The sequence below is a fragment of the Neovison vison genome, chromosome 5 (genome assembly GCF_020171115.1).
Source record: "Neovison vison isolate M4711 chromosome 5, ASM_NN_V1, whole genome shotgun sequence".
In the NCBI taxonomy this organism is placed as follows: domain Eukaryota; kingdom Metazoa; phylum Chordata; class Mammalia; order Carnivora; family Mustelidae; genus Neogale; species Neogale vison.
The window spans coordinates 114,574,563-114,589,074 of NC_058095.1; the positions used below are offsets into that span (position 1 = coordinate 114,574,563).

Here is a 14,512-nt window from a genome sequence, read left to right on the forward strand (position 1 = left end):
CCATGGGTGGCAGTCTTAGGACACTGCTCTGTAATTCTCTGAATGGATTTTAACTCATTCCCTCATTCTGTTCCATCAAAAAACTATAAGGCAGTATTCACTCTCTCTTAGCATTCTGGGCAATTTCTAGGCTGTGACCTTTTTTAAAATAAAAGATTTTTACTGCGATCATAATGTATGCTTTGATTCTAATGCAATGTAATAAATGCCTTCTCCTGAGGTTCATATCACCTTCCTCACACAATAACGACTTTTGGCCCCTACTCCATATTCACTGATAACTTTAACCATGTTCTTTCTATTCAAACCCATCATCCTATACCTTAAAAATTCCCTAGCCTGTTCTGTGAGCTTCACAATCAATGCCGCTGGCCTTCAACTATATTTTAGTTGCTTAATGTTTATATAAGATATTTTCCTTCATATATAGCACATAGGTAGTATTTAAATATTAAATCCTCACATCAGTGTACCTTTTAGTTTGAACTACGTCATCACTCAAAAATGCTCTACCTGTGAAATTTAAAATTCCAAAAGCATCCCCACATTTAACCACAGTAAGTTTTTCTTTGGGCTTTCTGGCTTCCTTACTTCTAATATACCTCCTGTCCAACCTCGTTACCATCTCTAATGCCTTAACTTCTCCTTGTGTTCTGTGTTTGTTGACCTCATCTAGATCTTACATCATTACAGAGCTTCACATCTACAGGGAATCATTTTTTTTTAAATTTTTGATCCTTTTTTTTATCAACATGGTAAGTGTACTCTTTATTTCTCATCACCTATTTTACCCATCCGCCCCACCCACTTTCCCTCTGGTAACCATCAGTTTGTTCTCTATAGTTTAAGGTCTGTTTCTTGGTTTAAATACTAAAGGTCTGTTTTTTGTTTTAACTTTCCCTCTCTCTCTTTTTCCCCCACTGCTTATTTGTTTAGTTTCTAAAATTCCACACAAGTGAAATCATATGATACTTTTCTTTCTCTGACTTATTTCACTTAGAATTATACTCTCTAGCTCCATCCATGTCACTGCAAATGGCAAGATTTCATTCCTTTTTTATGGCTGAGTAATATTTCACTGTATATATGTGTGATATATACAGACACACACACCACATCTTTATCTAGTCATCTGTCAGTGAGCATCTGGGCTACTTCCATAGTTTGGCTTTTATAGACAATGCTGTAATACACACATGTTATGTAATAAACATAAACAATAAAAACTCACTGTTTTTGTATTTTGGGGGTGAATACCCAGTAGTGCTGGATCCTAGGGCAGTTCTATTTTTAACTATGTGAGGAACCTCCATCCTGTTTTCCACAGTGGCTACACCAGTTTTATTCCCCCCAACAGTGCATGAGAAGGTTCCTTTCTCTCCACTTCCTTGCCAACACCTGTTATTTCTTGTTTTAGATTTTAGCCATTGTGACAGGTATGAGTGATTATTTCCTTGTAGTTTGGATTTCCATTTTCCTGATGATCGGTGATGTTAAGCACAGATTTTACACCCTTCATTAAAGAGCTCCACGTCCACACAGAATCACTCTATAAACATTTTTTTTTGCTAGCACCCTTAAGTATCTTTGTCTATTTGTCTCTTGTGTGGGGCCTAAAAACCTCCAACACAACCTATCCAATCACTGGTCTGTCAAGTGGCAAGTGTTGGCGGGGGGGGGGGCCTCCCACACAACCAGACTTCAAGTTATATTACAAAGCCTTAGTAATCAAAACAGTATGATACTGGCACAAAAACAGGCACACAAATCCACAGAACAAAAGAGAAAACCCAGAAATGAACCCACGGTTTTATGGTCAATTAATCTTTGAACAAAGCAGGAATGAATATACACCAGGAAAAAGACCATCCTCACCAAATGGTATTGGGAAAACTGGTCAGGTAATGCAAAAGAATGAAACTGACCAATTTCTTATACTATACACATGAATAAATTCAAAATGGATCAAAGACCTAAATGTGAGGGGCATCTGGGTGGCTCAGTGGGTTAAGCCTCTGCTTTCAGCTCAGGTCATGATCTCAGGGTCCTGGGATCGAGCCCTGCATCAGGCGCTCTGCTCAGTGGGAAGCCTGCTTCTCCCTCTCTCTCTGCCTGCCTCTCTGCCTACTTGTGATCTCTCTCTCTCTCTGTCAAATGAATAAATAAAATCCTAAAAAACAAAAAACAAAACCTAAATGTAAGACCTGAAACCATAAATCCTTTAAGAAAGCACAGGTAGTAAGGACTCTAACATTGGCTATAGCAGCATTTTTCTACATATGACTGAGGGAAGGGAAATAAAAGCAAAAATAAACTACTGGGACTACAATAAAACAAAAACCTTCTCCACAGCAAAGGAAACAATCAACAAAACTAAAAGGCAACTTACTGAATGGGAGAAGAGATTCTGCAAATGACATAGCCAATAAAGGGTTAATATCTAAAATATATAAAGAACTTACACAAACCAACATCCAAACAACAAAGAATCCAACTAAAAATGGACAGAAGACACGAACAGAAATTTCTCTAAAGACAAAGAGATGGCCAACACATGAAAAAATGCTCAGCATCACTGATCATCAAGGAAATGCAAATCAAAACTGTAGGAAAAAATGTTTATTGCAGCATCATTTACTACAGTCAAACTATGTTAGCAAAACTATGGAAGCCAAATCCCTAAGCAAACTACAGAAGCCAAACCTCTATGTTTACTGCAGCATTATTTACAACTAACTATGGAAGTAGCCCAGTGCTCACTGACAGATGAATAAGATGTGATACATGAATATGTACTGGATTATTATTTAGCTGTAAAAAAAAAGAATGCAAGGTTGCCATTTCCAATGACATGAATGGAACTAGAGTGTGTTAAGTGAAGTAAGTCAGAGAAAGATAAATACCATAGGAACTCACTTGCGTGGAATTTAAGAAACAAACAAGCAAAGGGAAAAAATAGAGAGGGAGAGAAAAACCAAGAAACAGACCCTTAAGTATAGAGAATAAACTGATGGCTACCAGAGGGGAGGTGGGTAGGGAGGGGGAGAAATAGGTGATGGGTATTAAGAAGTGCCTGTGTTGTGATAAGCACTGGGAGATGTGTGGAATTGCTGAGTCACTAAACTAATATACCTGAAACTAATATTACACTGTATGTTAAGTGTACTGGAATTAAAAAAAAAAAAATCACACAACCCTACAAACTGGCAAGACTTCAGAATTTACAATACACAGTGTCAGCAGAGACTTTAACACTGCTTAATAATGTGTCTCTAGGTATTTCTTCCCCAGTCCTTAGTGGTTATTAAAAAGAAATATTCAGCTACAAACGGCTGAGTAAATAATAGTGTATTCATACCACAGAAAACTATCCATCCAGTATTTTGATAGATAAAAACTTATTGATGTCTTTGTGACAGATTAAATTTTAAAGCAATTAAGACCTTATCATAGTATGACTCCATGTTTTAATTTGAAGATTTTATTTATTTGAGAGACAGCATGCACACGAGCCGGGGGGGTTGGGGCAGAGGGAGAGAGAGAGCAGGAAGCTTAACGTGGGGCTCAATTCCAAGACCTTAGGATCATGCTCTGAGCAGAAGGCAGATGCCTAACCAACTGAGCCACCTAGATGCCTCCAGAATGACTCCATATTTTAAAATAATGTATGAGAGTCTGAATAAAAAAAAAAAACAAAAAAACAAAAAACTACAGACCGAGAAAACACCAAAATGTTATAGGAGGGATTTCTCTGGGAAGTAGCAGGGTTATAGGTAGTCTGTCTTTGTTTATCTGTATTTTATATCTTATTTCTTATTTGCTTGAAATTAATAATGTCTGTCCAGGTTGGACACTGGGTATAAACATTGGGAGATGGGGGTGCCTGGCTGGCTCAGTCGGTAGCGCCTCAGGGTTGTTGAGTCCAAACCCCATGTTGGTTGTACTTTAAAAAAAAAAAAAAAAAAAAAAAAGGAGATATTACTTAAAAATAAAATCTCAAAAAGAAAATAATACAGGGGTGGAAATAGTTTATGTTCCCAATGGCCAAAATGGAGAAACATCATTAATATAAGGGGCACTGAGTGAAAGATGATGGGATTGTGAATGCAGAAAAGTCCTAATGACTCTACTAGAAAATGCTATTGGAACTAACAGTACATTTAATAAAGTTGTCAGAAATAATTACTATGTGATTTTTCTATATATTAGCAGTGAACAATTGGAAATTAAAAATTTTAACCTGTACCACTTATATTAGCACGAAACAATTACCCAGGGATAAATCTGACAAAATATGTGACACCGAAAACTGTAAAATACTGTCGAGAGAAATTAAAGCAGACTGAAATAAAAAGAAAATAAAAAAGAACAACAACAAAGAAATATAAACATCATGAGACAGCTACTATAAGGGCTCTGCGGCTGCTCCTCTATAAACTGGATACAGCCCTCAGCCCGAGTTCTACCAAGAATTATGGGGTACGTAGAAAAATTCCAGGCAATGACAAGATTCTAGATGTGGCCTGGAAGTACCCTCTCTCCAGCATCCTTAGATTTCCTTCACTACTCTGGCCAGTAATGTCATCTATGGATCAATGCTATGTGTCTTTTTTGCTTTGCCACCTAGGCTCCCAGAGTATTCCTGGAAAGATCACAAAGCAGGACTAGCAATACTATAAAAATGTTTAATTTTACTTTTCTGCCATGGCTGGGGATTCAGCAGCATCTGGCAATCTTTTTACTTGGTTCACTTTCTCTCCCACCCCAGATGAATGACTGTTTCAATTCATTAATGTTGTCAAGCTACTCAAAGCTCCTCACTCTCAGTAAGTAATCTTGATTTCTTTATAAATGAGTAAACTGAGGCTAAAAGGGCACGACTCTTTCAATTTCTTCCCTGATACCAACTCATCCATAGTCCTACCTTCTTACAGAAAAGGAAAACCTTACCCTATCGAAAATGAGTTTATTCCTCGTTCAAGACCAACCTATCCACCTACCCTTGTTGGTATTCCCATTCCACCTCCTTTCGAGTCCCTCTAAATGAAAACATCATTACCACAAATCTCTCATGATTAAGAGTCAAGGTGTAGCCATCATCCTGACAACCAATTTCTAGGTTTCATCTCATATCCAAACCACATATAAACCATGAACCACTTTTCATTCCTCTATAATTGGAGCTCTTTTTAAGATTTTTTATTTCTCACTTGACAGTGAGTGAGAGTACAAGCAGGGGTGTGGGGTGGGCAGAGGGAGAAGCAGATTCCCTACTAAACAGGGAGCCTGATATGGGGGTCGATCCCAGGACCCCAGGATCATGACCTGAGCTGAAGGCAGATGCTTAACTGAGATACTCATTTGCCCCTTTATTTATTTTTTAAAGTTTTTATTCAAATTCCCGTTAGTTAATATAGTCTAATATTAGTTTCAGATGTACAATATAATCTGAGTTCTGCCACCTCAAACCCTGGTGAAACTAGAAGGGCTTCATTTTTCTTGTTCTAGACCTAATTAATACTTGACACTCTATTCCTTTAGCTTCTTGGATCTTAAATTCTTCTGCTTCTCTGCATAACTTTCTAGCCATTCTTTCCATTATGAGTTCCTCTTTCCCTGCCTGTCACTTTAATATTTAATGTTGCCCAAAGTCATTTTCCTAGGTTATCTCACTCATTCTGAGATTTAAATTACTACCAGTAGGCTGATGGTACTCAAATTAGCATCTCTAGCCTATACAGATACTCAGATTTGTATATTCAGACAGCTCTCTAGATGTTCCTGGGGTATCTCAAACTTAAGAGGTCTAAAAATGAACTGTCTTGCCACCAGATAGATACTAGAAGTGCTACAACCATTTATCCATTTGCTAAAAATGTACGTCTTGGCTTTACTTCTATCTTCCACCAGAAAACTGAGTGAGCTTTCAGTAAATTGGTAAAGTTCTCTAAAGAATAAATCAAGAACCTACCTTAAACTTTATTTTTGGCTTTTGTGTTTCGGTAGCGGCCTCTCCTTTTTCTGCTTCCTCTTCTCCATCAGAATCACTATGAGAATCTGATGATTTAGACTCTTCTAGGGTACCGAGTGATTTTTCATCGACCTTACTAGAAAGCAGATCGCCAGAGCACGGAATGAAATCATCAGGTTTTTCCCATCTGGATTCTATTCAACACATTTTAAAAGTCATGTTATTTAGTTACCAATTCTATTCCAAAGTAAATCCTAATATAACACTCCCTGTCATTTACAAATGTATTTTTTTTAACTTTTTTTCCCCACAATATATTATTAAAGAATAGCACTACATCTATTTTACACTATCACTTGATTAAGAAGATAATAAATAAGAATTCCCAAAGCACTTGCTCTTTTATCTTTTGAGAACTGATTTCAATCTGGATTCCAGACACATAAACTATAGCCCTAATGGAAAGAGACCTAAGAACTGGGCAACACCTTTGAAGGACTGTCACACTTTATCTGACACCAGTATCAGGAAACATGTGCTAATGAGTACACATTAGATTTCCTGTAATTTATTTATCACAAAGGTTTCCTGGGGTCCGCACAGAGTGAAATCATACTGTGAAGACCTGAATGAATATAATTCGTCGTTTTTATACTAGGAAAAAAATAATCTCCATTGCACTCTACTGCCATCCAGTGGTTTACTGGGCTTTTAGTAAAATGACAGCCTGGTAGCGGGTATTAAGGAAGGCACATACTGCGTGTGGCACTGGGTATTATACATAAACAACGAATCCTGGAACACTGAAAAAAAAAAAAAGACAGCATTTCTAATTATCTAACAGGCTCCATTTTTAGTATAATAAAAGGGAAAGGAATGGTAAGATTTACTGTCTAACTGAGACACTTTTAAGAGTGAAAGGGGCTGTGTCAATAATTACGCTTGCTATACATAAACTGAAACAGTTTGAGGGCAAAGCAGTTTGTATAGCCTCTTATTAAAAGAGGGTGTTTTCTAGGGCACCTGGGTGGCTCAGTCAATAGAGCATGCAACTCTTGATCTCAGGGCTGTAAGCTCGAAACCTACACTGGATGTAGAAGATTACTTAAAAATAAAATCCTTAAAAAAAAAAAAAAAAGGTGTTTTCCAACATTAAAATAATTATTTCCTTATCTATATTTCACATGAGTAACAAACTTTCAGGAAATAATTTAAGCACCTACTATGTATCAGGTACTGTTCTGGGAACTTCATAGATACCCGACCTTCATGACCCAAGAGTATACATGATCATCTCAGTTTTGCATAACAGCGGCTAGAGGTTCAGAGACTTGCCCCAGAATCATATAGCTGGTAACGGAAGAAGCTATGCACTGAGCCCAGAACCAACTCTCCACCTATATTATATCACTATATTGTTTTATCTTCAGAAAGATTCAGTATCTCAATTTTACCAAGCTAGAACCATTACTATTGTTGGGCAGGCTACGTTATCTACTTGGAGGCTAACATGGGCCTTTACTTCCTAAAAGATTTAATGCTGTGTGTTTGGATAGTAGAAATTTAATAAATAATTAAATAAAGACTCTCAAACTTCTACTGATACTATACATATTTGTAGGAGAAACTAACTATAATTACTTGCTGACCCATTCTATAAAATTAAATTAGAAAAAATGTTAACTTGAAAAACTTAGATAATAATTGACAACAGTTATGCATGTTTTATAAATATTTACATATAACTGAAACATTACTGGGATAGTAAAAGTGAAAATCTGACATTCTCAGCCACTGCTAACATAACTTGTTTTGTTTTTTAGAAAGGAAAAGGAAAGTCAAATTAGGTGATTTCTAAGGTAGCTTTAAAGGTAATGATTATATTTCTACAATAATAATTTAAAAAGTCAATAATGGGGGCGCCTGGGTGGCTCAGCGGGTTAAGCCTCTGCCTTCGGCTCAGGTCATGATCTCAGGGTCCTGGGATCGAGCCCCACATCTGGCTCTCTGCTCAGCAGTGAGCCGGCTTCCCCCTCTCTCTGCCTGCCTCTCTGCCTACTTGTGATCTCTCTCTCTCTCTCTCTGTCAAATAAATAAATAAAATCTTTAAAAAAAAAAAGTCAATAATGATAAAGTAAAAATGATGTTTAAAATTTGTGAATGGCACATCAAGTAAGAATTATGAGCAACACAGTATATTATATATGAAAATCTTCCTGTTCTTCCATTGCGTTGTTTTTAAATTACAAAAGTAATATACACATGCTATGGATATATGTTGATTGCTATACTAAAATTCCTAAGTTCCCTTCATCAGCAGGCTAATAAGCAGTTCCAGGTACAACTTTATATAGTTAGGATAATCAAAGGTCATACTTACCTCCTGTTTCTGTATTGTAATAGTAGGTATAACCATCTTCACTTACTCCTTCTACCCAAACAGTCTTCCCTGCTATCTAATGGGAGGAAAAGAACCAGCATAAACGGAAGATAATGATGTAGTTATACTATATTAAATAACTAAGGCATAGAGTCAGCTACTTTCCCTTTCCTCTTAACACCTGGGAATTAGAGAGGCAGTATTGACTATGGCCAGGTTTGTGTTAATTATAAACTAACTTTCAGAGAGAGAACACTGCACCTCTGAAAGATAGGAACAATCCTTTGCAGATGGACAGGGACATCTGAATGCAATGAACTACAAATTAACTGATGATATTTGCCCTGCATGGAGTTTTTAGGTAGATATCAATTTTTCACCTCCACCCAGTCTTCTCACAAAAGAATATAGGAAGAAAGTAACAAAGTGTGTGTAGGGGGCCTTATTTGGAAGTAAATTTGCTTAACAGAACTCTTTTATAAAAAACCCAGAAACCAATCAGTTTAAAGACACTAACAATATGCTTCAGTTACCTTTTTTAAGTTTCCTTGAAATCCTTCTGGTCTCTCCCATTGGGATGCTTAAAGCAAAATATACTTCATTAATACAATTTTTTCACTTTAAAAGAAAAACTTCTCAAAAAATTTAATTTGGCAAAAATTTATTAGACATTTAATGTGTACAAAACACTACAGGCCTATAGTTAAACATAGAATTGAAAAATAAAAGAAACAATATACATCCCAATAGTATTATACAGAACATATTTGAATGATATTTAACCAAGAAGGAAAACCAGAATGAGGATTAGAAGCTACTGGAACTAGGACGCCTGGGTGGCTTAGTTAGTTGGACGACTGCCTTCGGCTCGGGTCATGATCCCGGAGTCCCGGGATCGAGTCCCGCATCGGGCTCCCAGCTCCATGGGGAGTCTGCTTCTCCCTCTGACCTTCTCCTTGCTCATGCTCTCTCTCAAATAAATAAATAAATAAATAAAATCTAAAAAAAAAAAAAAAAAAAAAAAAAAGGAAGTTACTGGGACTTCCACAAGAATTCTTAGATGCAGGTAAGATCTCGCAGAATTCAGAAGTCTGTTTGTTTTTTTAAAGATTTATTTATTGAGAGAGACAGAGAGCATACAAGTGAGTGTGCATGCTTGTATGCATGGGAGGCTGGGAAGAGGGAGAGAACCCTAAGCAGACTACCTGGGGGCTCACAGAGCCTGACGCCGGGCTTGATCCCACACCCCATGAGATGATGACTTGAGCCAAAACCAAGAGTTGGATGCTCAACTGACTGAGCCACCCAGGTGGCTCGACCCAAGGATCGAAAAGCTTTTTTAAAAGTTTATTAATTTTTTTTTTAGTAATCTTTACACTCAACACAGGGCTCAAATGTATGACCCCCAATTTAAGAGTCATGTGTTTTTCCGACTAAGCCAGCCAGGTGTCCCAGGCTTGATAAGTTTTGAAAAAATGAGATGGTCGTTTGACATCCTAGCGAGGGGAGAGCGAGAAACAATGAATGACTTAATATGAACAAGATGAAAGACTCAGGAATTAAAAACAAGTACACCTGACCCTTGAACAACATGGGTCTGAACTGTGCAGGCCCACTTACAAGCAGATTTTTTTCAATAAATATATTGGAAAATTTTTGAGAGATTTTGTGAGAGTTAAAAAAAACCTCACAGATGAACCACATAGTCTAGTAATACTGAAAAAATTAAGAAAAAGGTATTACTATATAGTATATAATACATATAACACACAAAATGTGTGTGTCAACTGTTTATGTCACCTGTAAGGCTTCTAGTCAATAGTAGGCTATTAGTAGTTAAGTTTTTGGAGAGTCAAATGTTATAAAAACCATATGATCCAGTAATTCTACTATGGCATACACTTGAAGAAAATGAAAACATTAATTTGAAAAGATAAATGCCACCTCTATATTTATAGCAGCATTATTTATATATGATAATAATGTCTATTATTATATATAGGCAGGATACAGAAGCAACCCAAGTGCTCATTGATAGATGAGTGGATTAAAAATGTGAGATACTCATCTCTCTCCCTCTTTCACACACAGACATGCACACACACACACAAATATTACTCAGCCATAAAAAATAAAATCTTGCCATGTAACAGCATGGATGAACCTAGAGGATATTATACTAAGTGATATAGATCAAAGAAAGAAAGACAAATACCATATGATTTCACTTACATGTATAGTCTAAAAAACAAACCAAATAAAACCAGACTCTTACATATTGAGAACTGGTGGTTGCAAGCGAGGGTGGTGGATGGCTCAACACGTGAAATATGTGAAGGGGAAGAACAGGCTCAAACTTCTAGTTATAAAATAAATAAGCCATGGAGATGAAGAAAAGGACAGCAGAGGGAATATAGTCAATAAAGCTGCAATAGAAGTGTATCGGGACTGCAAATGGGGTGAGCATGGGTTAAAGTTTGGAACGTCAAATCACTGTATTGTATACCTGAAACTAATGTAACACTGTATGGCAACTGTACTTTAAATTATAAGCAGATTTTCTACCACATGGGGTAGGGAGGGTCAGCGTCCCTAACACCTGTTGTTCAAGGGTTTTGCTGAGAGCAAGACTATAAACAGTAGGATGGCGAACAAAGGAAGCAAGCAATAGGAATTAGAAGGGAGAAACACATAATTAGTAGCTCTTAAAAATCTTTTTCATAAAAGATTTTACTTATTTATTTTAGAAAGAGGGAGGAAGGGGCACCTGGGTGGCTCAGTTGGTTAAGCATCTGCCTTTGGCTCAGGTCATGGTCTCAGAGCCCTGGGATGGAGCCCCACATGGGGTTCCCTGCTCAACGGGGAGTCTGCTTCTCCTTCCGCCTGCTCTACCCCGCCTGGCTTGTGCTCTCTTTCTCTCAAATACATAAATAAAATCTTAAGAAAAAGAAAGAGGAAAGAAAGGAGAGAGAATGGGGGTGGGGGGGGGCACAGAGCGAGTGAGTGAGAGAGAGAAAATCTCAAGCTGACTTCATACTGAGCCAGGAGCCCGATGTAGGGCTCGATCCCACAACCCTGACATCATGACCGACACTGAAATCCAGAGTCAGATGCTTAACCAACTGAGACACCAAGGCACCCCATTAATAGTTTTTATGTAAATCTAAGAAAGACTTGTGATCCTTAGCAAACACAATCATTTGCGGTTCACTGCTGAACTAACATGTACTTCTCTTAAGGCTCAGTGGAAAATGGGTTTATTACTATTTCCATGTAATCCAAAACTGTGATTCTAAAAATTGTAATAATTATAATACTGACAAGGTTTTTTTCATGATTAACTCTGATCTCATTTCCTACCTTTCTGGTCATTCTTTTCTTTCTGTATTTTCTTCTTTCCTTCAATATATGTACTATCCACCCTTCGTACTTGTTCTCTTCTTTCTCCCTGTGATCTCATATACTCCTAAAAGATCATGTATTATTTACACTTCTAGCCTGCCACATTACTGAACTGCTGTATGAGTTCTAGTAGTTTGGGGGTGGAGTCTTTGGGTTTTCCACATAAAGTATCATGTCATCTGAGAAAGGAGAGTTTGACTTCTTCTTTGCCAATGTGAATATATTTTATTTCTTTTTGTTGTCTGACTGCTGTTGCTAGGACTTCTTGTACTATGTTGAACAACAGTGGCGAGAGTGGATATCCTTGTCATGTTCCTGATCTCAAGGGAAAGGCTCTCAGCTTTTCCCCATTGAGAATATTCACTGTGGGTTTTTCATAGATGGATTTTATGAAATTGAGGAATGTCCCCTCTATCCCTATAAGCTGAATAGTTTTAATCAGGAAAGGCTGTTGTAATTTGTCAAATGCTTTTTCTGCATCAATTGAGAGGACCATGTGGTTCTTGTCTCTTCTTTTATTTATGTGTTCTTTCACACTGATTGATTTGAGAATGTTGAACCACCCCACATCCTAGGGTTAAATCCCACCTGGTCATGGTGGATAATCAATGCACAGAAACCAGTTGCTTTCTTATAAACTAACAATGTAACTGTAGAAAGAGAAATTAGAGAATTGACTCCATTTACCATAGCACCAAAAATCACAAGATACCTTGAAATAAACCTAATTAGAGAGGTAAAAGATCTATACTCTGGGAACTAAAGGACGCCCATGAAAGAAACTGAAGACATAAAAAGATGGGAAAACATTCCATGCTCATGGATTGGAAGAATCAACACTGTTAAAATTACTATGATGCCCAGAGCAATCTATAGTTTCAATGCCATCCTGATCAAAATAGCAATAGCATTTTTCGAAGTGCTGGAATATACAATCCAAAAATTTCTATGGAACCAGAAAAGCCCAAATTGGCATCATGTTCCCTGATTTCAAGCTGTGTTATAAAGCTGTGATCACCAAGACAGCATGGTTCTGGCACAAAAACGGACACATACATCAATGCAACAGAACAGAGAACCCAGAAATGGACCCTCAACTCTAGGTCAACTAATTTTCGACAAAGCAGGAAAAAGTATACAATGGAAAAAGACAGTCTCTTCAATAAATGGTGCTGGGAAAATTATACAGCTACATACAGAAAAATGAAACTTGACCATTCTCTTACACCATACACAAAGATAAATTCAAAATGGATGGAAGACCTCAACGTGAGGCAGGAATCCATCAAAATTCTAGAGGAGAACATAGGCAGTAACCTCTTCATCAGCCACAGCAACTTCTTTCAAGATACATCTCCAAAAGTAAGGGAAAATGAAAAGCGAAAATGAACTTTTGGGATTTCATTAAGATAAAAAGTTTCTGCACCACAAAGGAAACAGTCAACAAAACAAAGAGGCAACCCACGGAAAAGGAGAAGATATCTGCAAATGACACTACAGACAAAAGGCTGATACCCAAGATCTATGAAGAACTTCTCATACTCAACACCCTAAAAACAGGTAAGTCAAAAAATGGGCAGAAGACATGAAAAGACCTTCTCAAAAAGAGACATACAAATGGCTAACAGATACATGAAAAAACGTTCATCATCATTAGCCATCAGGGAAATTCAAATCAAAACCACACTGAGATACCACCTTACACCAGTGAGAATGGCAAAAATTGACAAGGCAAGAAACAAATGTTGGAGAGGTTGTGGAGAAAGGGGAATTCAAGTTGGTACAGCCACTTTGGAAAACAGTATGGAGGTTCTTCAAAAAATTAAAAATAGAGCTACCCTATGATCCAGCAATTCCACTAGTGGGTATTTACCCCAAAGATACAGGGGCAGTGAAAAGAAGAGCCATATGCACCCCAATGTTCATAGCAACAAGATTCACAATAGCCAAACTGTGGAAAGAGTCAAGATGCCCTTCAACAGATGGATGGATAAAGATGTGATCCAGACACACAATGGAGTATTACTCAGCCGTCAGAAAGGAAGAATACCCAACTTTTCCATTAACATGGATGGGACTGGAGGAGATTATGCTGAGTGAAATAATTCAAGCAGAGAGAGTCAATTACCATATGGTTTCACTTACTTGTGGAACATAAGGAATAATATGGGGTATATTAGAAGGAAAGGAAAAGTGAAGGGGGGGTAAGTCAGAGGGGTAGACGAACCATGAGAGATTGTGGACTCTGAGAAACAAACTGAGAGTTTGAGTGGTGGGGGGATGGGTAAGCCCGGTGATGGGTTATTAAGGAGAGCATGTATTGCAGGGAGCATTAGGTGTTATATGTAAACAATGAATCCTGGAACACTGCATCAAAAACTAATGATGTACTATATGGTGACTAACATAATTTAAAGAAGAAAAAAAAAGATATTATCTACATTTCTAGACTCAATTTATCTCCCAAATTCCAGACTATAATTGGCCACTGAAAACTACCACATGAATGTTTTGGAGGTACCTCAACCTCAACCTTCCAAAAACTGAATTTATTATTGTCCCACTTTAACCTACTCTATTTCTGTATTCCATACTTCAGTAAATGGCACGATCTTCCTAGCCCTCCATGATATAGCGCCAACCTATTTTTGTAGCCTCTTTCTTCTGCTATGACATCTTCAGAGATCTGTGTATGTATATACATTTTTAAAGTAAGCGTTTATTTATTTATTTTTAAAGATTATTTGTCAGAGAGGGAG

General features: G+C 37.4%; 1 protein-coding gene across 1 annotated transcript in view; it reads right to left on the reverse strand.

The window, feature by feature from the left end:
• WBP4 (WW domain binding protein 4) overlaps nucleotides 1-14,512 on the reverse strand; it is a 69,043-nt gene that overhangs the window by 45,288 nt on the left and 9,243 nt on the right. Inside the window, exons 6-8 of the mRNA XM_044249832.1 lie at nucleotides 8,885-8,931; nucleotides 8,352-8,427; nucleotides 5,972-6,165 (exon numbers count right to left, since the gene is read on the reverse strand). Coding sequence (XP_044105767.1) covers nucleotides 5,972-6,165; nucleotides 8,352-8,427; nucleotides 8,885-8,931 — 317 coding nt within the window. The remainder of the gene's footprint in view (nucleotides 1-5,971; nucleotides 6,166-8,351; nucleotides 8,428-8,884; nucleotides 8,932-14,512) is intronic.